Source organism: Notolabrus celidotus, chromosome 19 (assembly GCF_009762535.1).
Source record: "Notolabrus celidotus isolate fNotCel1 chromosome 19, fNotCel1.pri, whole genome shotgun sequence".
Classification (NCBI taxonomy): Eukaryota; Metazoa; Chordata; class Actinopteri; order Labriformes; family Labridae; genus Notolabrus; species Notolabrus celidotus.
Window position 1 is genome coordinate 3,279,776 of NC_048290.1, and position 27,626 is coordinate 3,307,401.

Here is a 27,626-nt window from a genome sequence, read left to right on the forward strand (position 1 = left end):
CACGCCTGACTTGACATGAGTGGGTGTCAGCTTGTCTTACCACAACTGGAAGTTCGCTGCTTGCGTCGAGTCGCTGAAGTCAATACCCATGGAAACCGTCACCGAGGCCTCTTGCTCCAGCCGCTCTGAGGAGGGGGGGGAAAGGAAGAGTGAGTGACAAGGGCACAGTGTGCAGCGTGAGGAAGGATGGAGCAAAGGGAGAGATGAGGGGAGGGAGGAGGAGGGGGGGGGGGGCAGCAGCAGAGTGGAACAGACAGGCATCCACACCACTTGTGTTTTCTACTTGGCAAAGCAAGGCCACCGTGTGTGAGAAATCTATCCTTCAATCTCATTCCCCCACACCTCCAGCCTCGGGGAGAGGGAGAGAAAAAAACCCACAGATGAAGGACTAGCATATTTCCAAAACAACAGGCTTGTCAAAAAGAGCATCAAGAGAGACGGGGTGAGGGAGGGGAGACGGAGCGGGTGAGCCAGACAGAGAGGTAAGTAAAGCCACTGAAGAGGACAGCTGGATGGGAGAGGAGGAAGATGAGGAGGAAGGGGAGGAAGAGGAGGGAGGGAGGGAGGGGGGTTAAGGATGAGACAGACAGAAACATCCTCCACGCTCCCTCGGTCAGCCGGTTTCTCTCTCCGTGGAGCAGCGAGGATGTTTCACGATGAAACTCTTTAAACAGACAGAGAAGAGGAGAGGAGGCTCCAGAGGAAAACAGGTCTAAACAGAGCTATCATGGACTCACTAACAAAGACCGGCCTGAACTCCAACAGGCTTCTAGTGCTGTGTACCTGTGGGCTCTCATCCGTCTGTCTGGTCTTACATAAACACGTTAAACAAGGCTGATTTCTAAATGTTGTTATGAAGATACAACGTGTTAAAAAGATGATGGGAGGTGGAATAACGCCTTTAACTTGGCTCTGCTGACTGATCACTGTCTGGTCTAGACCGTACTCTATGTTCTATCATTAACAAAGACCCAACATCAAGGCAGGATAAGATCCAGTCCCATCTTACAGGCAGGACTCAGTCTGATCTCATCTTAATCCACCATGAGCAGAGCACTTTGCAGCATTTAGCAAGTTACAGTGGCAAGGACAAACTTCCTTTAACAGGCAGAAACCTCCAGCAGGACCAGACTCATGTTAGACACACATCTGCTGAGACCGTGTTGGAGAGAGGGATAGAGGGAGATGAAGAGTAGTTGTAGCAGCTGGAGTCTGGCACGTCCACAGTAGCAGGACAGAGCAAACCTATGAGACAAGGGAGCTCAGGGACTCCAGAAAGGTCTATGGTGGCAAGGACAAACTTCCTTTAACAGGCAGAAACCTCCAGCAGGACCAGACTCATGTTAGACACACATCTGCTGAGACTGGGGTTTGTGGATTCCTGCTGTCTCTCTGCATCTCTGTTCAGTCCTGTGTGATTTCTCTGAATGCACACTGCCCTGCAGACTCATGCCCTTATATGGGCATTAGAGGCGTTTTCCTGTGCTAATTAGGAAAAAGCAACGCAAGCTTCAAACTCACGAGGTCATGGCATTCGTCAGTTTAAGAACACAGGTGCGAACAGTTCTGAATCTGCCTGAGACTTCTGATGTTGTTGAATGAGGCCTTCAGTCTTCAAGTCCCAATAAAACTCACACTGCTACAGTCCTCATACAGGTGTATGAAGTAAAATACAAACCCTGTTGTGTGTTATTTGTTGAGGAACACACACACAAACAGAAGTCCATAAAGCTTTGTCTGTTTTCATCCTCTGCAACTTCTCCAAACAGACTGCAGCCAGCTGCTCAGTGGCCGAGCTGGATCGATCCGAATTACCCACTGTTTGGCTGCTTGAGTTCCTTCAATGCCCAATCAATCCCCTGCAATTGACAGTTTTAACATGCTCCGCCGCACACCACCTCTGTGAGTGTGTGGGTGTGTGTGTGTATGCATTTGTGTGTGCATGGAAAAGAAAATCTTGAGGGACCTCCGCTCTCACTTTCACATTATCCCGAGCGGAGCGATCATACAAGAAGAAATATGGAGATGGTGCATGTTTGTTGGTGTGATCGATACTAATGAACGGGGATTAGCTGGAGTCATATTGGCTGTTTTCATGTTGGGGGACTGGGACGGGGCTATTTGCTGAGTTGATAGCAAACAGGCTTAAAGGTTTCAGACATCATGATCATTTTATATCTGTCTGGGAGGACAATAATATTACAGGTGGAGCTGCAGAAGAGCCACAAAGACACCGAGGCTGATGGGATAAGTGAAGGTTTTGCTGTGCAGAGGTGCACATGTAGAATATTTTAGAATACTGCAAAATGTAGTAAGGAATTGTAGCTCTAATTCTGCGGTTTGGAAGCCCATTTGTTTCAAACTACATTCCTGAGAAGGGTTAATTGTTTACTGAACTAGCTGGCTACTGCAGCTTTGATTGATTATTACTCAAACAGGCATCTACACTACCAGTCAAAAGTGTAGAAACACCTTCTCATTCAAGGGTTTATATTTATTTTAATTATTGTAAACACTAGATTAATACTGAAGACATCAAAACTATGAAAGAACATATATGGAATTATTTAATTCACAAAAAGTGTTAAACAAAGCAGAATATGTTTTATATTTTAGATTCTGTAAAGTAGCCCCCTTTTTCCTTCATGACAGCTTTGCACACTCTGGGTATTCTCTCAGTCCGCTTCATGAAGTGGTCTCCTGGAATGGTTTCTAATTAACATGAGCCTTGTCAAGAGTTCATTTGTAGAATGACTTGCCTTCTTAATGTGTTTGAGACCATCAGTTGTGTTGTTCAGAGGTAGGGTTAGTACACAATGGAGAGCCCTATTTGACTACTGTTGTAATCCAGATTATTTCATAGTTTTGATGTCTTCAGTATTAATCTACAATGTTGAAAATAATTAAAATAAATAAAAACATTGAATGAGAAGGTGTGTCCAAACTTTTGACTTGTAGTGTATATCATTTTTTGGACTTTAGCGCCCGGTCTTCTTGCAGCAGGATGGTGCATGAGGGGTTAATTCACAATAAAACACTGTCCATGTTCATGGTAATTTACACAACATATCAGCTTCTTTGAGAGTGATCAAGGGGCAACCTCAGGCCGCGAGAATTGATGCCAATGCTGAAGTGTTAAAAACTGCAGTTCATTGAGTGTCCACTTGAGGCTGGCTGCAGAAACACCGGAAACCACATACACACCCATTCAAAAAACGCCGATCTTTACAGCAGAAATAAACATGTTTACAGCCTGGTACAAAAGACGAGTGTAGTCTGGATAGCTTATTTCTCGATCGGCACACACTGTACGGGGGGTGAATTTATTCATAATGAGGTAATTTCGAAAAATATTGAGATCACGAGTCTTCCAATGAGAGGCAAAGCTGACTTGATTGACAGCCGGGAACACTGTAGCTGTTAGTGAGGAGACTCAAACTCTGCCTCTTTACGTCACAATCGCTCAACAGCAGTTATGTTGAGTTCAACATTTCCAATATGGCTGCCGCCGCCAATTGGCTTCAAAACAGATGGGTGACGTCACGGATACTACGTCCATTATTTATACAGTCTATGAGAGTGATGGTCATGATGTGTTTTCAGGGACAACAACTGAGCTCTGTGTCTCAGGGGGAAAGAAGTAGTAGTGTTGGATACAGTCACAGAAGTCAGAAATGAAGGAGCAGTATTGGATGTACTCTCAGTATAAAGATAAACCATCTGTAGAGAGGTTTTTATTAGAGGATGAAGCAGGTGATTCTCTGAAAACTCTGAGCGTAGTGACTTTTTACTCACCGATTGTGTTAAAGCAGTGGATGTTGAGGCCGGCTGGGCTTCGGTCTCCTATGTGGATCTCCTCCAGGCTGTGGTCCGAGCTGTTGGTCAGTATGACCTGTACAGACACCATACTGGGCTCATACAAACAGGGCTGTCTGGGGAAATGGTACTTGGCTGACAGGCCTTTTCCTGTCATATGGTGGAGCAGCTCGTACGTTTTCACAGGGCCGAACGAAGGAGTGGTGACCTAGAGGGAGGAAATAAAAACACAGATTAAAGTCAACAAACATTTGATTTAGCACAGAGGTGAGGGGCGAATACAACTTTGTGGTTATCAGAGAAATAAACTGCGGCACGGACCGAACAAAGTGCTGCTGAAAACAAAAGCTTGAGAGCTCAGGCAAAGAAGAAGGATGAGAAAAACAGTCCATGCAAGCAGAAAGCTCCCCACATCAACACAATATCCAGGGACGCCTCGTACATTACAGCACAAATGCGTCCACACGAGAGGACAGATTAATCCAAGAATCTCCGGTCTTCCCATAAACCTATATTCATCCAATTCACGGCGTCCAATCAGAGAGGAAGAATGCAGCACTTCTGAGTGGAGTGGGACCAAAGGGTTGGCTGATAACTCCCCACCAGCCCTTCCTTCATTAACTCTGTAGGGTAAAGAGGAACCCATTTAAGAAATGTCCTCAATCAGCCCAGTTAGAGGGAAATGGGCTGGATGCTCGGTCAAACCCGGCTGAATAAAAACAAGCTCTAATGAATGGAAACACGAGTGCCTGCATGGGCCAAACCTGCCATTCGCAGCCGCTAATAAAAGGGCTTTTACCTTTTCAGAGACAGGAAATTGTATTACCTTTGTACCTTTGTGAGACATGAAAAGAAAGGTTTTTACTCCTGAAAATTAACATCTTTGTACTTGGATACAGGTTGGTCACACTTTATGGTATTTTAACAGGATGGTGGGAGCTCTAGATGGAGAGATGAGACGAATCTGACGGCAAAATCAAGAATATAATATGATTTATTACAAAAAAGCAGGCCAATATTTTGACTTTAGTGTGAATTAAAATGTTAAATTTAAAGTATTTAAGTCTAACGACAAAATCAAGAATATCCCATCTCTAAAGGGGGAGAAAACCAGTCCAAGCTTTTATAGGCTGGACTACTGGATTACTGCAATGCCTCATAATCAGGCTGCATTAACAAGCCCCTAAATACAAGCTTCTTTAAAAAGGCTGCCGCACAAAAATAGAAAAGTCTCATAATTCTCCCATATTAGATTTCTAGTATAGGTTCCATGTAAAAAAGACTTTCTATTCCTTCTTTTCCCTACAAAGCTTGTAACAGCAATCTTATTTTATGCACCTTCTTATCTCTCTAGGAAATTGAACTCTGAGACTGTAGATTTGTGGATCCCTAAGTTTCCAAAACTAGTATGGGAGGTGGAAATTCTAACTGTGAATGAAACCGTGAGGTTTAATGTGATTTATTACAAAAAAGCAGGCCAATATTATGACTTTATTGTGAATCAAAATGTTAAATTTAATGTATTTGAGTCTGACAGCAAAATCAAGAATATCCCATCTCTAAAGGGGGAGAAAACAAGTCCAAGCTTTTATAGACTGGACTACTGGATTACTGCAATGGCTCATAACCAGGCTGCATTAACAAACCCCTATATACAAGCTTCTTTAAAAAGGCTGCAGCACAAAAATAGAAAAGTCTCATAATTCTCCCATATTAGATTTCTAGTATAGGTTCCATGTAAAAAAGACTTTCTATTCCTTCTTTTCCCTACAAAGCTTGTAACAGCAATCTTATTTTATGCACCTTCTTATCTCTCTAGGAAATTGAACTCTGAGACTGTAGATTTGTGGATCCCTAAGTTTCCAAAACTAGTATGGGAGGTGGAAATTCTAACTGTGAATGAAACCGTGAGGTTTAATGTGATTTATTACAAAAAAGCAGGCCAATATTATGACTTTATTGTGAATCAAAATGTTAAATTTAATGTATTTGAGTCTGACAGCAAAATCAAGAATATCCCATCTCTAAAGGGGGAGAAATCAAGTCCAAGCTTTTATAGACTGGACTACTGGATTACTGCAATGGCTCATAACCAGGCTGCATTAACAAACCCCTATATACAAGCTTCTTTAAAAAGGCTGCAGCACAAAAATAGAACAGTCTGATTATTCTCCCATATTAGATTTCCAGAATAGGTTCCATGTAAAAAAGACTTTAAATTCCCTCTTTCCCCCACAAAGCTTGTAACAGCAATCTTATTCTATGCACCTTCTTATCTCTCTAGGAAACTGAACTCTGCAACTGCAGATTTGTGGTGACCTAACTTTCCAAAAGTAGTATGGGAGTATGGAATTCTAACCATGAATGAAAACGTGAGGTTTAATGTGAATCATAACAGAAAAAGCAGGCCAATAGTTTGACTTTAGCGTGAATTCAAATGTTAAATTCAATGTTTATTATTTCAAGAAGTCAGCAACAGTTGAATCAAAGGGAATATTTGTCTTAAATCAATAAAATCTTTCATGTTTTAGTGTCAGGTTGTAGATATATTATGGGATAATGTTGGTTGGTAGCAGGATATTAAGCCAGGTAATATATAGTGAGGAAGTTTTTAGAGTGAATGACCCCGAAGTAAAGCAGACCCCTTATATACAGGAGATTCCAGTCAGGTGTAGTTATAGGGAAGTTTATTCTTGCTCTTGCTAAGTGTCACTAATTGGTGGATTAATTGGGTCCCTGAATAGATTCTGTAAGAGTACGCTTGCTTTTATGTCAATCCTTATTAAATTTCTTTAGCTGTGATTTGGTTCTATAAAAATAAAACTGGAGTGATAGACGCTATAACACAAACAACTGAAGCTAACATGCTGTCAAACACGAGATTATTCACATAACACGCTCAAATATAAGACACACAGTGATACAAAGCGTGACAACTATGAGTAGTTTCTGCTCCAGTCTTCAACACAACTTAAACGCCGTCCGTCTGTCTCGTGTGACAGTGCTAATTACTCGTGAGGATGGATACAGCCTGTTCACACCCTCTTAAACACTCGTGCACTGATACAGATGTTGTGATACTCACAGATGCTTCATCCTGAAAAAAAAATAACAAAACGGGCTCACAAACAAGTTGAGGAGTGACAAGACAGAGGGTGAAAACATTCCGTAAAAAGAAAAACAAGACACTGAAAAAAACAGATCCAGAGCTAATTGAGGTAATTAGAGATGACTGGTGATATGATCTAAAGAAACATGCGGGCGTGATGGCACGGCTCACGGCGTGGAGTAGTGTCAGTGTACATTGTTTTATTGAAGCTGGACGCGCTGCCGGCGTGTTCTGAGGCAGCCTCTGACTTGTCATGTGATGTGTGAGGATGGAGAATCAGTTTGACGTGCAACAGGAGCGCTGCAGGAGAGTTTCAGTCAGTGTGTTTAATGCAGAGAGTGAAAACACTTCTCTGTTATCGTGAGAGGAGAGTTGTGAAGACGCAACGGTGTGATTGTAGCTTACGAGGTGCAAATTAAAGAGTGAACAAAACGACAAAAGTAAATCCATCCATCCATTATCTTGACTGCTTATCCCATTTGGGGGTCATGGGGGGCTGGAGCCTATCCCAGCTGACTTCAGGCGGAAGGCAGGGTACACCCTAGACAGGTCGCCGACCCATCACAGGGCAAACATGGGAAGACAGACAACCATTCACACACACTCACACCTACGAGCAATTTAGAGTGATCAATGAACCTGGTGAGCATGTTTTTGGACTGTGGGAGGACGCCGGAGTACCCGTAGAGAACCCAAGCATGCACGGGGAGTACATGCTAACTCCACACAGAAAGGCACCTGACCGACCAGGGATTCGAACCAGGAACCTTCTTGCTGTGGGGCAACAGCCTACCAAAGAAAATAGTCAACCTTATTTCGTCTTCAAGCTAACTTTTATTTTTGTTTCTTAATTTTTGCCCCCATACTTTTGAGGGATCCAGATTAATCTACAAGCCAACCTCAAACTCTTATCTATGCAGCTGCAGACAAACACCATCAACTCCTTTATATAAACACTCAAGATGTTTATTTTTGAATAGCTCACATTATGCAAAGGTTGTATGTGTTGGCAACAAAACTGTCAGGCCAAGCTTCAGTTTAACAAACCATGTTGGACTAGAAGCTATTGGGAGATTCAATATGGTTGGGAGGTTTGGTATCAGATCCGTATAAGACCATACGCTGGGCATTCAGGCATTGTGCAGCTGTTACCATTGTGTAACTGTATGAGGTTATGAGAGTTAGAAATGTAAACATCTATTTTGGCTAGCAACAACAACTTAAGGGAAACTTGAGTGTGTGTGGAACTGAGAAGGGAGCCATAGGATGCAGTGTTGTCAATGGACCAGGACGTTGCCTATAATGGACCAAGTTGTTGCCAGATATTGACCCGGTGTTCATGGAGATAATCACCTAGCTGAGATTGTGTGACGCCATTGTGAAGTGTATAAAAGCTGAGTGTGATCTATTATCAAACGAGCCTCAAAACCATCAGGCCTGGGCACGGATTTGGCCTGATGGCTACATTGCACGCCCATGAAGGGGTTGGCCTGGGTTCGATTCCAGCCTGCGGCCCCTTTCCTGCATGCCACTCCTCCACTCTCTCCTTGTTTCCAGCACTATCCACTGTCCTCCCCACTCTAATAAAAGGTGCAAGAATCAGGCCAGACTCTGTTATTTTGTTCGAGAATATGCTACATCATAGCCAAATTGAATCAGATGTAATAACTGGCTACCTCGCCCAGGGCTACATTACCCGTCTCATAGCTCTGATTGTTCCAGAGGTGGATTGGTCTCAGCCGGTGGACAAATTCCAAATTTCTTTAAGAAAAATCTGACTTATTTCCGTCCACAGATGTGTTTATGAGAGTTTAAAGTATTATGGAAGAAGGCTTTCTTTGATTATTTTGTCTGTCCCCTTGTGTGAGTAAGAATAGGAGAGCATGTTCTGACCTGTTTTCAGATATCCAAGTCTTCCACAGAGGTAAGTAGACACAGGAGTGTCATAGTTCAGCGATCATATCGGCACCATTATAAAACATTCCAAAACAATCACCTGCCAAATAAGACTCAGGATAAAGCGTCTGAGCACAGCACCATCTCTCAGTCCCCCTGACAGAGCAGCAGCGTCTCTCGTGCCCAGACCGCCCGAGCGCCTGTGAAGGGAGGTCAAACAAACATTTGTCGCCGCGCCGCAACGCCGCTGCGCCCTCACAAGCGCCCGTCACGCCACCGCCGCCTGCAAATTTATTGGGCCACTTTTGGATGTGTCAGAGCAGTCGGTGTCGATAAAGCTGGGCCATAATGTTTGCCACCCCATCACAACAGAGATTTACCTCCCTGACAGACACATCCTGCTTCAAGGTCCTGTCTGTCGCCTCAGGAGGGAGGAACGGAGACAGGACACGGGCTTCAAAGCGCTTATTATCACCAATTTGACACAGTGGACAGTTAAAGCCTGACATCAGCGCCCACACAAGCCCCTCCACTCGCCCATCCATTGTTGTCTTGTTCCGCAGCACAAGCCCATAACACCTCAAGTGTAAATAAGAGAAGAAGAGGGATGTAACCTTGACTTCTCTGTCAGTCTGCCTGTTTTTTTTTCCTCTTTGGGCTTTGGCTCGCGAAAGGAGGGAGGTGACAATGAGAGAGGAAGTTGATTGAGAGGCTCTATTATGCATCAACTTAAAGGAAGCTCCTGTGATGGATGACACAGACAGCAGTCACCTTCAGAGCCCGGACGCCACGCTCCCAGCATCCTCTCTGGCAAATGACCTGAAAATCCCGCTGACATATTCAAAAAAGGGGGCTCACCAGAGCCGGGTAGCCTTGTGCCGCGCACAGGAGGAGAAGAAGAAGGCCAATTTAGAGGAAAGTGGTGTGGGGAGTGCAGAGATGTATGGGGCGTATATTGAAAATCCATTTGTGTTTTCAGACAGCAGGGACAGGGTTTCATTATGCTCGACAGGAGTCGTGAGAATTAAGGTAAGGGACATGTGTTTGACTTTAGGGCCTAATTGTTCCCCTCAGTCAGGAGATGACAATTAATTGAGGGACGTCACGAAGACCTTGACTGCAAATTGAATTAAATAAATGTTACTACAGCCATCTTAAACTCCTTTAATGTAACAAGAAGTCGCTCCAGCGTATGCAGACAGAGGTTACTTCATTTACGCCAATTTGTCAGTAAATTAGATATTCTGGAATAATTATTTTTTGAATTTTTCATTAAAGAAGATTAGCATTAATACAAGAGTGTTATTAGAAAGTGTATTGTCCTTCATGTAGCTTTGGAAGTATTGTTAATAAAGTGCAGACACTTTCTCTGTGGAAGCAGGAAATGTAATATAACTTGTGAGTATTTTCTTTATTAGTTAATGTGATCGTTATATCCTCAATTAATCAATTAATATGCTTGTTCAGTATTTCTCAAACAGAGGCCTTAGTATCCCCATAAGGGTACTTTGGATTAATGCATTTCTTTACTGCAGAGATCTGTCAACTGTTGCACCGACTCAATCATGTATTTGTTTCTATTTTATCACTTTCCATTTTTTCCCGATGTGTTTTTGTTTTCTTCTTAAAACTTTTAGTGTAATGCAAGTTTCAAAATCGACAGAAAACTTTAAGTAAATGGATTTGTAGTCAAAATTTGCAGCCAACGGCTTCAAAAAGAGAAAGTAGTTGAAAACTATGAGGAAAAAATCAACTAAGTGACTGAATTTTCAACAAGAACAAAGATTTGCATGAAGCAAGTGATATTATATATTTTTTTTTTCAATGACAGGGTTGTAGTTATTAATTTAGACCCTATTCTTGCAAAAAATACCCACAGACTCTTAGCTGAAAACCTTCTTAAAGTTGGTACACCATCAAAAAGTGAAAAACAAACTCTTTTTTCAATTCACTATCTGTCACTTTATACCTCTTTATTAACTTTACTTCAATACCATAAATAATTCTGGGAACAAATCAGATGTTCTAAAAGCTAGGGAAGTAAAAAAACTTCCACGATGATGAGATGACAACTTAGATTTTCTTGAATCTAGCTGAGCTTCCCTTTGCTCCTTGTTTTCCTTGCATGCATTCCCTTAACTTGCAATGACGTTCTTTTCAACAATAGTCTTATTACTTTTACTTAATTAAAGGCTCTAAATCCTCCCTTGCATAATAACACAGCAAGTCTTCCCCAAAGGCCTGGATTTGGCATGTTATTTTGATTCAATATACAACAGTATGTATTATATCGCATCCTTTCAAATCCTATAATATCAGGCTGCACATTTGTGGTTAGATAGATTTCAAAATAAAAGGTGCATGCAAATAGTTCACTGTTTCTTTAAGACCAGTGCAAGTCTTAGTTGTTGCAGCAAATGATGAACATGAACGTTAATCCAGATGTCTAGAGACGGATATGATCACCTCTGATGTGTTTAGACGTCAACAACCTTGAGTTAAAAAGTTAGACACAGAGATAAAATGCTTCTACATAAAGACAAAGAAACATCCTCAGACAGTTTCTGAAACTACGAGGATAAAAAACACCTTCTCACAGCTGCATTAAAACCATTTCCCAAACCGTCCCCTCGCTGCGTGGGCCGCTGCTCTGCCTGCCTGTATCTGTGTGGGCATTTATTCCTATTTAAGAGGCAATCTCTGCAGTTTGAGTGGCAGCGGGAGGTTTGCAGGGCAGGGGCTGCTATATTCGTGGCTCTCGGGGTCCTTCTGCTGATTCATAATTAGACGTGAACCCAGAGCGCCCACTACGGGGAGGTCAGAGGGGTGAGGAGGGAGACGGGGGAGGAGGAGGGGGAAAGCTGGCGCCCGCCTGATGGACACCAAATGAACAAATTATGATGGCCCCCTCTGGGCGTGATGGGGTCAAACGCCCTGCGCCCCGCCGCTGACAGTTCAATTTCCCCCCAACGCAGCCCCATTCGCCGGCTGCTAATTATGAATGAAAAGTTATCAGCCTCAGCCGGGCCCGCCGCACACACGGACAGCGGTCGGAAGAGGTTTGGGGCGGGTTGGGGGGGGATTTAAGAGGCATTTGTGAGAGATCCTAATGTCAAAATGTTATTAGAGGGAGCGGCAGCATGCAGAAAGAGAGGAGGGGAGGAGGAGACAGGAGAGGAGGTGGGTCAAAGACAGTGACCAGGGTTAATCTAAATGCCTTTGATAACCATGCAGTAATTCTCTAAAAGGGCCCGAGCGCTCAGCTGAGACAGACTCGCTGCCTCTGTGGGCAGATTGCTGAGAAATAGAAATGACACCGGGGCCAGCGCGCGTGTGTGTGTGTGTGTGTGTGTGTGTGAGCTGATATGTAAGTGTGTGCATGCACAGGGAGGGGCGTGTGTGAATAAAGGTGAGGTTATTTACCCTTGTCTATGAATCCCGATGCCCATCATGTATTTATGCATAGAATTGACTCTAAATCAGATGTTGATGTGCAAAAAGTTCCCTGTTCTAATCTGCATTTCTATTCTCTATTACTCCATGGCCTTCACCTGAGGAGGAGGGGGAGGAGGAGGAGGAGGAGGGAGAGACTAACAAGACTGCATAAACGCTGGCCTGAGAGCAGCTGTCAATCACACTGAGTGACAGACGGGTAGGACTGACGGGCAGACTCTGAATATAGAGTAACTCAACACAAAGCTTACAGCAGCTCGGGCTCTGCTACGATGAGGAGGATGTTCCTGCTTACGGTGGGTGTTAACGAAATCAAGTCAACAAAGAATCAGAGGAACTCTTTAATCCCACACAGACACTCAGTGGTGTCAGTCAATCTTTAATTTATAGTACGACTCATCTGTAGTCTTTGTTATAAGCTCATTCATATTTTATCTGCTCGCTCTTCTCGGGTTCAGTCTCACGTCTGTTGAGTCTCCAGGTCCTGGATGTGACTGAAGAGATCGTAAATGACAAGGTGCAAACATGATAAATGTTTGTGATCTATCTTTCTTCTCTCCTCTCTGCCCTTTAAATAAATGTGGGACTAGGGGGGAGGTAGAGCGTACAGCTAAACCTGACAGGTGAGCTTTAGGCCACACTAGTTTCTCACTCTGCCTCCTCTGTCCCCTTTCTACAACCTCCCTGTTTTCTCTCTCCTCCTTCATAAAAATGGGTCAGTAGGGAGAGGTAGAGCGTACAGCCTGGCACTAGTTCAATCAGACTTCCCATCCTGGCTCTGTCTTTCCTGTCCTCTTTCTGACGCCTCTTCTCTCTTGTTTTCTCTCTCTCCTCTCTCTTCCCTCATAAAAATGTGGGACTAGGGGGAGGTAGAGCGTACAGCTGAACCCGACTGGTGAGCTTCAGCTACTAGCTTCTCACTCTGCCTTTCCTGTCCTCTTTCTAACGCCTCTCTGTGGACTCTTCTCTCTGTGTTCTCTCCCTTCCGTAGAGCGTACAGCCTGGCTTTCTAACATCTCTCTCTTCTCAGTTTCCCTTATTTCTTTTTCTTCTTCCCCTGAGGGTATGCAGTTAAATACATCAAAACTGACATCAAATCTAAAAAACCAGGTCATGATGAAGTGATCAGACAGACGCCCATTTAGAAGCAAAAATGTCCATGCATGCTTCTAGTGCATCATCTTGCACTAACTTTCTAAGCAGCACTCAAGCTGCAGGTACAGAGGTGTGTCTGTGATGCTTAGTTCTCCCCTTAGGAGAAAAAACAACAACAACCAGAGCTGCATAAATGAAGACTTTTTAAAGTACATGAATCACTTCAATGATACTGCTCTCTCTTTTGAGAAAGAAGTCATTTGATAGAGAAAATTAAAGGCTGATAATTCTTACAACACGTTTTAAAACTCAGCTTGAAATGTTTAGTTTTATGTAAGAAAGAAAGCAGAATGTGACGAGGTTCATGCATAAAAAAACCCAACTTTACTCTCTTTTAAGTTTTTTGAGTTGATCTGAATTAAATGATTGAATTATTCTTCAATCAATCATCTTGGTAATCGATTAAAAATGTTATGTTTGGGGTTTTTTGGCAAGTAATCTATTTCTAACGTCATATTTTGATGGCATATTAAGTATTCAGACATTTTTATCATTTAACTTTTATGAGATAAATAAAAAGATTTGTTAAAGTGTATGAAAACACGTCAAACCTGGACATCTATGATCCCCTAACATATTAAAGACAGGGTTTCACTGTGTCCATATTGTGATCAAACATCCTCAAACACAACAGTTAACACAGGCGTGACTGTGAGACACAAAATAGACACAGCAGCAGCAGAAAGAACGGTCCGGACGTTTCCTCCCCGAGGGGAAAGACAAGATACAAAACACACAGAGCCGCTCCCACAGCCGGGAGAGAAAGGAGCCGTCACACTGGGAAAGGTCAACCATCAGATATACACAACGCCGAGACACGAGGGACGCAACATCTGACAGAGAGAGATGGAAGGTGACAGAGAGGAGGAGAGAGATAAGAGAGAGAGAGAGGGAGAGGAGCAGAGCGGGTGGACTTCTAGATGAGACACAGAAATAGAGTTCAAGGGTGTGGAAGAGCAAAAGACAGCGAGGGTGAGAGAGACAGACTATAAGAGGTACAGGAAACAGGCAGAGCAGTGCTGCCGTCCTGACTGGCTATAAATATAAGAAGGCAGAAAAGGTCAGCAGGCGGCGTCTGAGGCTGAAATGTTCCACAAGGGAGAGAGGCTCATTTCAGCATCTCATACGCCGCCGTGCTGCTCTGTCAGCGTCAGACACACAGGAACAATCCACTCCCAACACACGCTGATGGAGGAAATGTCATCCCGTGTGTGTGTGTGTGTGTGTGTGTGTGTGTTTTTAATACAAACACACACACATGTAAAGCACTAACCTGCATGGTGGAGGAGACGTTGGAGAGAGAGAGGCCCTCAAGGTCGGACAGCAGGCTCGAGGAGACGGCTGAGGACATTGGCGTGTTTGTGGGAGCAGGAGAGACTGAAGGAGGAAGAAAGACAGAGTAAACACTTAGAGGAGAGGAAGACATCGCTCTGTGCATCTGTGTGTTTGCTGTAGAGCCATCAGGAGGGGCCAGAGACTCTTAGCTTCAAAGATATACTTTTGTTTTTAATGTTCTTTGTAAACTAAATTAAATCCATTTATCTATGAAGGATTTGGGTTTGCAGGAAAACACAGGAATAACTTTAATCAACCGTCACAGTGGGGGCGGCTTGGTTGGACATAGAGCCTACACAACATGGAACATTCTAAGACCAATACTGTGACTAACTTAAGAGAAGAAAAATCACTGCTCCAAGTATGGAAGCAACAAAAGTGAACTTTTAAAGCTCTTGTGAGGACATTTTAACTGGTTAGGAAATTAATATTGGGGTGCATAATGAGCTTCAAAAGTAAACAGGACCATCAGCACAAAGACTAATTTTATACATATACTGTTACTACTATACAAGTTATTTTTAATGCATGAAAGTGATGCTGCAGGATAGCAACATGCAGCATGAACAGCCTTTTTTTCTACGGCAAAGTTTCCAAGCACAGGAGAGAATCAGCAAAGACAGGTGAGATCTCACTTTGTCCACAGGGGGCACCAAAGCCAGCACAGACCTCAAGTTGTTTACAGGAGCTTTAAGCTGCAATGATATTAGACCACTTCTATCTTGACTGTTTGTACGCTTTCATTATCATACATCGTCAACCAATTCTAGTGCAGCTCACAGTACGCTCTGCAGTGATGCTACATAATGCTGCAGACAGCGCTGAGAGCAGGATGCTAATCACATCAAGCACAGAGTCGTTTCTGCTTGATGAGTTACACTCTCTTTTTTATAAATGCATTTCAAGAAGTGTGTCTGCATGCATGTATATACTTGACAGGCCTATATTATCAGCAAACAGATCCAAAGGTCTGGTTCATGTTTGGAATACAAATACATTAGTTGTAAAGGTCAGCGTTCACATCTGTTTATTAGATCATGAAAATGCAAACACAGATACTTCCTACGCTGTGTAAAGAAATGTCACGTTAGAAAGGAGAGAGCATCAAAATCTGTAACTGTTGAATCTTTTACAGTTTATTTTTCCAGTTCAAATAAAGAGAAGTGAGACGAGTGAGACTAATATTTGAAGCCAATGTGTAACGGATTTTGTTGGGGCTTGATCTGGACCACTAAAGTTCAGGCAGAGAGTGTTTATGTTGCCTGTGTGCACGTTTAATAAACAGAAAACAATGCTGGCATTCATTAGGAGCTGAATTTCAAATACTCACTCTGTTATTAGGTTACTTTTGTTGGCTGTTTTGCCTACAGGGGGAAAAAGTCGTTAGTTGCACGACTTTCTTCTCCAGGAACTCTCTGGAGTTTGGCAGGTAGAATAAATGTGGTATCAGAGCTTTTTGGAGGCTAATGATGCTAAAAAATGAGTTTATGTGAGCAGAATTCGTAAAAATACGACACGCTGAAACAGAGTGAGAGCTGAGGGAAGAACTTCAGGTGGACGAGGTGGAGGTTGGAATCAGACAGGGTTAGAAAAGGGCAAACTTACAGTCATCCAGATCCAGTAAGGAGACTTCTTTTTTCAACTTCACTTCCACCTGAGGAATGAAACACAAAGAAATGACAATGCATTCAGGAGGAGAGAAGGTAGGAAACAAAAGTGGTGACACATCCATCACAAACACAGATACTCTGCATCTTTTGTAACATGTGGGAGTATTTGGTCATGCACACTACACGCCATCCTGTGTACCTGAGGATATCTTTGCAGGTGTTGACTTGTGGGAATTACAACACAAGCTTCCAACGTAGCAGAACAACAAGAAGCCCGTAAAACTCATTTTAACATACAAGTTTTATCACCCTCTCTACACACACCCCTCGACACACACGTCACATAAAGAACCATAAAATTCCACTCTGCATACTCCACACTGAGCCGGCGGTAAAAAACACAAGACAACAGGAGGGAGGGAGGGAGACAGAAAACAAACAATAAAGTTAGAGGCCGTATCTTATCAAATCTGCAGGTGTTGGTAATAGAGATGGAAACCTTGTTAGTAAATGGAGATCTGCAACAGCAAGAGCAAGACAGAGAGAGAAAGATGCATAATTCATAGGCCATGTCCAAATGACAAACTGTATGAAATGAGAATTTCATAGTGCAGAAAAGGAGAGCGAGGAGGGAGGAATAATGGGATGAGGATAACAGGTACAGAGAAAGATGGCGAGGAATGTAGAGGAGACAAATGAAAGACCTGAGAAGAAGAAATAGAGGACGAGATTAGATCACACTGTGGGTTTGGATCCTGGGGAAGATGGCTCCCTGGGAAAATAGTGTTAACACTGAGAGACTCTCTGTACTCTGTTTACTTTATTTCACACTCTAGACTGGTTTAAAAATCATGTATGATCATGTATTTAGCATCAGATAAATAAGTTGAATTGCAATTTATGTTCTAACAAGACTACAAGGATTTCTGTTTCTTTGTCATGCAACCATTTCAAAAACCATACGCCATGGAAGAACTGTGTTTACATTGATGTATATTCTTCAAAGTGCTTCCCTACAGCTCCACCCTGATCACCTGAGAAGACGTTAAACAAGCAGAGCAGCTTGATTTTCTGCATCTAGAGTCAAATAACATCACCTATCACAATGGGCACTGGTTTAGAGGTTGAAGTGTGCACCCCATGTACAGAGCTGTAGTCGTTTATGCAGCAGTCACTCTTAGATTTGACCCATTGCTGCATGTCTTCCTCCACTCTCTACTGTCCACATGAACCTGTTCTGCTACTGTAATGGTAATTTTGGTTACTTTGTGTTCTCACCAAGATACCCGGTCATTTTGTGTTTTAAATTGTGATGTCTAGACCTCTTAAACCTCCCACCTGGATACACAACCCTGTCCTGGTAGCGATACCTGCAGCAGACAAAAGGGAGTGAAGCATACCTTAGGGGGCGTTCCTCAGATATAAATGTTTAGGTTTCCTCATGCTTCATTCTGACCGCTTGTGTGTTGATTGACCTTTTCTTTGCAAAGAAAGTAAAACCTTGTCGGCCAGGAGAAGTCTCTATCTCTTTCTTCACTCAAAACTTCCACAACACTACCTAGCTAACCCCTTCCTTCCTTCCTTCACCTTAGGTTTGGACTTGGCGTCGCTCTTCTTCTTCTGTGGTATAGCAGAGTCTGAGTCGGACTCGTCCTCGGAGTCTGACTCTGAGCCGGACGACGAGTTTTCAGCGGACGAGCTGCTGGCCTGGGGGACGGGACCGTTACCGTTCTCATCGGAGTCACTGAAACACAGAAGAAGAGCGAGATCTGCATCAGTACAAGTTATACAACACAAAGAACAGGACTGCAGATTAGCAAGCTTTCAAAACATTACAGGACACAGAGATACAATGATTTAAACGTCAGCTAATAAAGCTAGCCTAAATGAGCATCTTTGCCACAAACACTAATAACAATACATTTCATTTTTTATGCACTTTACATTCAGAACAAATCTCAAAGTGCAACATAACACATCACTAAAACAAGCAAAAGTAACAACAGGGTTAAAAACAGAGAATAAATTGCAGACACTTGTTAAAAACAGTGTAATAGAATAAAACAGATACAAGCAGCAGGGGAGGGCAGATCAAAACTAGGGAAATGCCCTTCCAAAGGTGAGCACATGTGGTTCTCCTGTGTGACTCCTAAGCCCTCGTTGGAAAGCCATTCCTACTTTCAAGCGAAACCAACTTGACTCATATTTGCTGAACACCACGCAAAGTGAAACGGGCAATCTTCTATCCCCATCCAAAGTGAACGCTTCACCCGGCCCGGTCACAACAACACCAATCAATCCGCTTTTCTTTGTGAAATTAATTCGATGTTGCGTTCAGTCAAAAGAAGATTTTCTCCATCTTTCTCCGCTCTCTCCGTCCCTCTTCAATTTGTCCTGATAATGAGTGTTTACTCCGCCTGCCTGGGATTTTCAGCCGTTAAATTAATGAGGGGAATTGTGACGGTAACTGGCTTTTTAACTTGGGCGATGATGAAAAGCCAGTATTAATTTGGCCTACAGATTTCATTTGCTGCGAACAGGAAAAAGTGATATAAATCACTGTGGGCCTGATTAGGCCCTGCCTGAAATGACTGGGCCATAATGAGGGCATTATGCTGTGTTTGTTGTGGAAGCACTGGGGTGAGCTGCTCTAATTACGCTGTGTATGTGTGTGTGTGCGTGTTTGTGTGTGTTTGAGCACTGGGGTGAGTTGCTCTAATTATTCTCTCTAATGGAGAGAACAGGGTCAGCCGGCGGCCTGTCACACACAGAAATCAGGTACACTGTGTGCGTCTGTGTGTCCGTGAGCCAATGAAGGAGAGTGCATAAGAAACTAAATGTGCCGGTGTGTTCGAGGGAGAGTGTGTGAGCATATTCTGTAGTAATGACTCAAATCTCATTCATTGGTAACACCAGGCTGCTAAATGACCAATCAAAAGTCATTATCCATTAGCCATGTAAATGTGGGTTACGCTACAGGAGGAAAATCCTCCTTGATTAGATTGTTAATGGAACTCACACTAACGATATTCCAGCAGCTCAGCCACCGGATTTAAGTGTGTGTGTGTGTGTCTCTGTGCGTGTGTGTGCATCTCTGTGCGTGTGTCTGTGTGCGTGCGTGCATGTGTGTGTGTGTGTGTGACGGAGAAATAGAGACAGTAGGAAGAGAGAGAGAAGGTGTGGATGCAGTACAAACATAAGAGCTTACACTAGGTTTCCTTTTTCAATCTGTAAACATAGATTTGAAATCTGTAGATTGATTCTGAACTCTTTATTTTTCAAAGTTATCTTTTTGGACATTTTTGTCTTTATTGGAACAGACAGCTGAAGAGAGACAGGAGACGTGGGGGAAGACATGCAGCAAATGAGCAGGCTAAGCCAGGCTTAAACCTTTCCTTTCTGATAAAGCATATAGTTTGTCCTTGCCACTGTAACTTGCTAAAGAGGAGAACGTATCTTCCTCCATCAGTACCTAAAGTCTCTAAAAGTAGTATGAGAGGTCGAGCCTTCAGCTATCAGGCACCTCTCCTTTGGAATCATCTACCAGTCAGGGTACGGGAGGTAGACACCCTCTCTACTTTTAAGAGTAGGCTTCAAACTTTCCTTTTTGATAAAGCTTATAGTTAGAGCTGGATCAGGCTTGGACCAGCTCTTAGTTATGCTGATATAGACTTAGACTGACACACTGGGATCCTAACTCTCTCCTCTGTCTGCCTGTCTCTTACTTTAACTTTTCCTGTCCCATTAAAGTTACTAACCATAGACCTTTCTGGAGTCCCTGAGCTCCCTTGTCTCGTAGGTTCCTCTGGATCTCTGCTGTGGACTCTGCTTATTCTGCTGCAAAGTGCTCTGCTCATGGTGGATTAAGATGAGATCAGACTGAGTCCTGTCTGTAAGATGGGACTGGATCTGATCCTGTCTTGATGTTGGGTCTTTGTTAATAATAGAACATAGAGTACGGTCTAGACCTGCTCTGTTTGGAAAGAGTCTGAGGATAACGTTTGTTGTGATTTGGTGCTGTATAAATAAAGATTGATTGAAATGGTTGAGGCTGAAACCACTTCCTTCTCGATGTGTAAACCGAACTTTTCCATGTTTGTGAATGACACTGACACTCCTGTACATCTGTTGTTAGAAGCTAAAAGTTGAGTGCTCAAGAATAAAACCTCTGCTGTTGAAGCCAAATATTTAAAAACCTATGAAGTACAGGAATCAAACTTCATCCTAACTTCAGATACGTTCCTCCTAACATCCAGAATAAAGTGCAGATGATTTTGAGTTCAGAGAAGAAGACTTCAGACTGAACAGAAGGAGGTGCGCTGCCAGCAGGTGGGTTGTCATATAGATGATAAAAGCGACTAAAGTAGTGAACAGATGGGACTTAGAGCTTATTGAAGCAGCGCAGCTCTCGTCACATTTGTTGTTGACTACGACTCTGCAGCCTCTCACAAACACACACCTGCTTCATTAGCTAAATGAGGAGGAAGAGAAGAAGAGGAAGACACAGGAAACATCTGGACAGAGAAGAAAAATGATGCTCTCAGAGTCAGTGACAGAGTGGAGGGATTTCACTTTACCTCTCTGCTGCAGCGGGTTTGCTCTTCTTCGGTGGTGCCTTCTTGGTCTTTTTCTTCTTCTTTTGTTCTAACTCGGAGTCGCTGGAGCTCTTTTCAGATCCGCTGGAGGTCTGTCCAGAATCACCGGAGGTCTTTTCAGAGTCCTCGCTGCTTTCTTCCTCGCTCTCACTGCCCGACTCTGTGGAGACACACAAAGTATGAACGTGAACAGACATGACGAAGGTGATAAGGACATGAAAACACAAAATACATCTCAACTTAAACTACGGTTAACAACCTTAGAGCAGAAAAATAACATGCTATTCAAGATGACGTGCGAAAAATATATGATTCACCCAACAGACAGACTCTTCTCTTTTATTTGCTACTTCAGATTGTTGTTGGTCATTGCTGGATTGAGTTTGTGCCTTTCACATCTGCAAACACACACTGACCTCCACTGCTGCTGCTGCTGCTGCTACTGCTGCTGTCCTCACTGCCGCTGCTCCCAGATCCTTCCTCTTCTTTCTCATCTTCATCGTCTGAGTAGAACTTCTCATCAGATTTGGTTTTCTTGGTCTTCCCGACGGTCGGAGCCCACTCTTTGATCTAAAGGGAGGGGAAAGAGGGGACTTAAGTTACCGGGTTTCAGAATAAAGAAGTTTGTTGACATTTGCACGGGTACTGGCGAGTATAACCCCCTCCATCCACCACATCACTCCTGTCCTCCAACAGCTCCACTGGCTCCCTGTTCAGTTCCGTATTCAATTCAAAGTCCTTCTGTTGACATTCAAGACCATCCACAACCTCCCCCATTTCAAATCACAACTCAAAACATATCTCTTCAAAACCGCTTACTCCGTCTAACTCCAATTGCTCTGTCATTTTGTTATTGTTTCTATTTTTTCTTACCCCTTGTTAGTTTATATTGTTTTCATTTTTGACTCTGATTTTGTTTCCTTTAATGTAAATTTGTGTATGTATATATTTATATCTGTGCGGTGTCCTTGAGTGCCGAGAAAGGCGCCTTTAAATAAAATGTATTGTTATTATTATTATTATTATTATAAGTACTCTGGAGGTTTTGTGTGATGCTTCTGGAGTCAGCTTTATATGTCTATTTATTAACGTACAATAATTACTCATCTCACTCCAAACATGTGCAATATGTTTCTGCCAACATTCTGACTTCTGTACATTGTTTTTGATTCACTAAAGTCACTTCTGCGCACATTTCTTACAGTATCACTGGTTTTTTAAATATATTGTAAATTTACTTATTTAGTTTGTACATACTTTTCTTAAACTACCTATTGAGCGAGAAATCCTACATTTAATTTTTTTTATTGTTTATTTATTGTGGCTTTTTTCTTGTTATCTATTGTGTTTTTAATATCTGTTCTTTTTAATTACTATTTGTTTTAATTGATTGTTTTTTTTAAGCTTGTACAGCACTTTGGCCAACTGCGGTTGTTTTTTAAAACGTGCTATATAATAAAGTTGACTTGATTTGACTTAAAGCTGGGGTTGGTAATCAGATTTAGATACACTTTTTGTTCTACTGGTTAAAATGATCTTTATGTCCTGATGGTAATCAATACATAATGTGTTCTTAAAAGAGAGCGAAGAAAAGCTGCTATCTACAGCCGGAGTAAACCTGGGAAAACACCAACCAATCACCGTTTTTTGGGACCCAAAATTTTAAACCATTCAAATCCCGTTCTGCTGTTCTGCCCTCCTCCTGCGCGTACATTTCCCCGGCGTGCACTCCGAGTCTCCGTCTCCTGCCTCTACTTCCCCTGACTCTACTGACTGCCCCTCTCGCTCGACCTCGGGCCTGTCCCCTCTGACCTGATGAGGTGCTTTGCTCAGGACTGTAGTCCGGATCAGAGTCTAAAAAGCTCTCACCACGGGGGCTCTGACAAGCAGAATAATTAATGACGTTCAGTAAGTCCTACAGAAAATGTAGATGTACTGTAGCGTCCGCCCGGACGCTGTCAGGATGACGAGCCGGTTCGTGAACACGTTGATCTTTAATAACCGGTCACTGTCGGCCGTGATCACACCAACCAACAAAACAACAATCAATGTTTGAATGAATGAAGAACTTCTCCTCTTGTCTCTCCTCTCTCCCACTCACACACTCTACACCTCTCCTGATGCCTTCACTGACAGTCAACACTGTAGGAATTAAGAACCTCTACACTGAACATGTTTAACAAACAGTAGAGCTGTTACAGTGTTATACATGTGTTATAACTTTTCTCCTGATATCGTGTCACCGGTACAACTGGATAATGCTAGCATGATAGTTGTGAGTACTAACAGCAGCCATGTTTGTTGTGTTTTTAACTTTCACTATGATAATGTTTTGGTGAGGACCGGTTTTGAATCAGTCACCATCATGTGGTCACAAGTCAGCGGTGCTCGTGCATGTGAGCGGGGGGGGGGGCGTTTTGGAGGAGCTCTGAGGGAGGAGGGGAGGGGTTAGACGGAGTCATGAGGAAATGCTACATTCAAATTCATGCTAGTTTTCCGAGACTGCCAACCCCAGCTTTAAATTTTATAATTTACTTTTTAATTTTTAATGAATAATAACTTTAATAATTATTATTTGATATGCTCTTTGTTGTTTGCACTATCTACTGCTGCTGTACACTGTAAATGTCCCCATTGTGGGACTAATAAAAGAACATCTTATCTTATAAAATATAAAGTAGAACAAAAAGAGCAGAATAAATAAAAGTGCATTTTCAAAGAGTTCAGAAAATATATTGTGTACTATAGAATAGTACTGTAGTCAAGACCACATTAACCGAGACCAAGACATGTCTGAGACCAGAGTGCACCGAGACCAAGACATGACCAAGACATTTAGGGATCGAGACCGAGTCAAGACCAAGAACATGGCAGGACAAGACCGAGTCAAGACCAAGACCATATATATCAATGAAAAATCATTATGAGAGTTAACAAAATAAAAGACTTCTGTTTATTTGATTTAAGTTTGCTTTGAATACTATTGACAGCAACAAACAAGGTTTGGTTTTGTCTTTGTTGCCTTTCTTTTGACTCCTTAAGTTTTGTTTTTTCTCTTATCACAGTAATGACAGGGACACAGAGAGCACCAGTGGTGGTCTCGACCGGTCTTGATATAAAATATGGAGTCCGCCCAGTCTGAGGCCAAGACAAGACCGAGTGAAAATGCTTTTGATTCCGAGACAAGACAGAGACCTGAAATGAGTGGCCTTGAGACCGGTCGAGACTAAGACCGGTCTCAAGGCTAGAATAAACACTGTTTGAAACAACTAGAAGAAGACTTGTACTTTTGTCCGAAGTGTTTTGAACAGTGTTTTTGCACATTAAATCTTTCACATCTGTTGTTCACAGAGATTTTTCACAGCAGTTTTTTTGCACCATTTTGATAATTGTTATTGCTGCACATTGTTTTAGATTCATTATATAAGGATGAGTGCACCACAGACATGTCTTGAATCATCCTCATGACTTCCTCAGAGATCTTTTCAACCTGTTTTTGTTTCAAAGGTTCTAAATATGAACAAAACAAATCAATTCTCCCACCATTACATCCATTACATCCATTACAAGTCTGCAGAGAGAACTCTACTCCCCTCTTCACTGCTTAAATAAGACGCAGTTAAATAATTCAACAAACCAAAACACACTTAATCCACTCACTGTGCTGACGTTTGTTAAGCCCCTCGTTATTTTATAAACTAGGAGTACGTTTGTTGATTTAACCTCTTTTTCTGCTTTGTTGTGTTTTATTGTTTGATTATGTTTCCTATTAGATGAAGAAAAGAAACTCTGATGAAGGTGAGAGTGGGTAATAAGAGTAAAAACAGATCAACAGAGTCCTAAACTTAAAAACAGAAGCTCCTTAAATTCTTATTATGTTCCAACAAGCCACAAAAGTTCTCATCATCACACTTGAAACTCTTAAAACATGCTGATTCTGATGTGAAGTTCTCGTTTAAGTTGTTAAGATGTCAGAAGTTAAACTATGATACAAAGTGTGTCAGGACGGTGGATTCCTCACCGGCTCAACGACCTCCACGTTCCTCACAGACTGGTCTGGAGCGACCTCCGGCCAGTCTGAGAGCTCCTGGTATCCTGTGGCTTTAGTGTTCAGGCTGTGGGAGAGAGTGCCCAGCTGGTAGCGGTCTCGATCTGAGACCAGAGAAGGTGGGATTTATTTATTATTTATTGTGCAGCCCAACAAGTATTTTCAAAGAGGTTAGTCACGATGCTTTGAGCTAAAAAAGGATCTGAATGTTTCCTCCACCTCTGCAGAGATCGAAGGCAAAAACATTGAAGTAATGTGGACGACAGAATGTGATATTTTACGGCAGAAGGATTCTTAATGAGAAACCCAGCGTCTGATGTCACAGTATACATTAAAACACTTCTAATATAAGCACTCACACCTCCTGTTCCTCATCTCAGAAGCTTTTAATACCACTTTTCATTTTCAGTTTTTCTCTCACACAGGGAGATAATCAGTGTGTGAGCCTGGGGAGGTGTGCTCTAAAAACTGTGCTATGCTAGCTGAAAAAAAAAGGGTGAATATTAAGAATGACAGGGGTGGTTAACACTCTCCATAAACATCCAGTAAGTGCAAACTGCCTCTGAATTTTAATGCTGCAGGAGGCCGTTTCTGTCGCTTTTGTCAAGGAAGGAGAGAGAGAGAGAAGAGACAGCTAAATGAGGGAGGTTTTTTTTCTCCCTCTGAGTGTCTGAAAAAGGTTAGCATTAGCTCAATTATTTACCCATCTCATTAGTCCAAGGTAAAAGGGTCTGACCTAACTGCCCTTCAGAGAGACAGAAGCGGATGAATAATAAAACCACTGCCTGAATCAACTTTGCATACTTCTTCAAATGGAGCCGCTAGACGAGAAATAGACGAATTACCGGAGAGGAATGGCTTCCAGTCTCAGACGCTGAGTCCATTTAGAGGCTTTAATATGTTCAAAATAAGGATTAGAGGTTCATATTACAAAGTAAGAAAGTACCTTTGAAGGCGGACTCCAGCACCGGGGCTGGTTTGGAGGCCAGGAGGATGCGTCGGGCGTACTTGTTGAGGGCGCCGTTCTTCTCGTTGGGAACGATCAGCTGTCGTATGAAGCGGGTTCGGTCTCTGATGTCGTAGCTTTGGTCGTATTTACCAAGGTTCAGGATGTACTGGGTCAGCAGTTTGGTCTGAGGGAGGGAGAGAAGAAGAAGAGAAGAATCTGAGAGTTAAGATGGATGTGAATGATGTGTGCATGAATGTTGAACAGCTCACACGCACTTTAGGAAATCCACTGCTTTTGTTTCTGCAATGAAATATGGATTCATTTCTTGTTTCTGTTTGCGAGTTGTGGAGCTGATTCCACCTTGTTTGCTCTTTGCTGGATGTAAAACCGCTGCATGGTCTTTCTTTGTAGCACCCCTTCCTTCCACATTATCCAAAGAAATACAAAGCAACAACTTCCCTGAGGCCACAGTCCTGCATTCAGGGCCTTTCTCAAACCGCCCTTACACCAGACCACTGAGACGGGTGTAATTGTGCTCATTTGAGGAGGGAGCGTCTGGGCTCATAAACCCGAGGCCAGAATCACCCCATCTCACTGAATGAGCCTGCAGACACCGAGCAGTGATAGGTGATGCTCCATTACGTTACAGACGGCTCTATATTTAAACCGAGCTCTACGTTGCGTTCAAGTGTTCTTTTTACTGCCTGGCGTTAATGTGTCGTCGTCGTACCTGCTTGGAGTTGGTGAGGTACAGTTTGGCTGCCAGGTTGACAATCTGCAGCTTCACGATGTCCTCCTCTGCCGTGAACGACTTCGCCATCTTACGGAGAACATCGGGGGCGATTTTGGGAACTCGCTCGCAGTACTCTCCCATCAGCCACAGGATGCTGGCTCGGGCCATGGGGACCTGAGAGAGACAGAGAGCAGGATTAATTTACAGTACTAATGCTCATATTTACTCACAGTTTGCAAAGTGTGTGTCTTAAACCTGCATTATTTCTAATGGCCAGCAGGGGGCGACTTAAAGAGATTATGTCCTGAGAAAATGAGTCTCGTACAGTGATGTTGTCGAAGAGCTTGGCCATGTGTTTGATGATCTCGCAGTGCTGGGTGGGCTGAGTCTGGAGCAGCTTCTTGATCACCACCACACTCTCGGCCACCACCGTCTCTGCAAAGGAAAGAAGGCGGAGTTAAACCAGTGACTTAAAGGATGCTGCAGGTATGAACAATCAGTGAAGGTGTTTACCGTCTCTGTTGGAAAGCAGGAGCACCAGACCGCTGAGACACGTGTCCGTCACCTCTGAGATGTTGGTTGCACACCTGCCGATGGCCTGGATGGTGGCTGCTGCGAACGCCTTGTCCTGGCTCTTCACGTAGGTCTGGTAATAAAACAAGAAACCTTAAAGCTGATGCCCTGAACTGTTGCTTTAACTTTCTGGTAACAATTTGAGTTAAAGCACAAACCTGAAACTCCCGCAGGATGGTGGAGATGTTGGCTTCATTGGCCAGGTTGGTCAGGATCTCTAACTAAAAGAATAATAGGAGAGGTTTTTTTAAAGTACAGGCTCATGTAGGAGGGAAAGAAGAGGTCAAAAGGTTGTGAAAGTCTTTAGTTGTGCTTTGTAACACACTCTGTAAACCTGTGATATTACTGCTGGAA

At 42.9% G+C, this 27,626-nt stretch overlaps 1 protein-coding gene across 1 annotated transcript in view; it reads right to left on the minus strand.

The window, feature by feature from the left end:
* Nucleotides 1-27,626, minus strand: part of ap3b1a (adaptor related protein complex 3 subunit beta 1a) — a 69,707-nt gene that overhangs the window by 16,791 nt on the left and 25,290 nt on the right. The window contains exons 12-24 of the mRNA XM_034709343.1: nt 27,431-27,493; nt 27,213-27,345; nt 27,025-27,134; nt 26,697-26,873; nt 25,964-26,150; nt 24,991-25,121; nt 21,386-21,539; nt 20,952-21,129; nt 17,962-18,118; nt 16,370-16,418; nt 14,703-14,806; nt 3,796-4,024; nt 41-125 (exon numbers count right to left, since the gene is read on the minus strand). Of these exons, the coding sequence (XP_034565234.1) occupies nt 41-125; nt 3,796-4,024; nt 14,703-14,806; nt 16,370-16,418; nt 17,962-18,118; nt 20,952-21,129; nt 21,386-21,539; nt 24,991-25,121; nt 25,964-26,150; nt 26,697-26,873; nt 27,025-27,134; nt 27,213-27,345; nt 27,431-27,493 (1,757 nt within the window). The remainder of the gene's footprint in view (nt 1-40; nt 126-3,795; nt 4,025-14,702; nt 14,807-16,369; nt 16,419-17,961; nt 18,119-20,951; nt 21,130-21,385; nt 21,540-24,990; nt 25,122-25,963; nt 26,151-26,696; nt 26,874-27,024; nt 27,135-27,212; nt 27,346-27,430; nt 27,494-27,626) is intronic.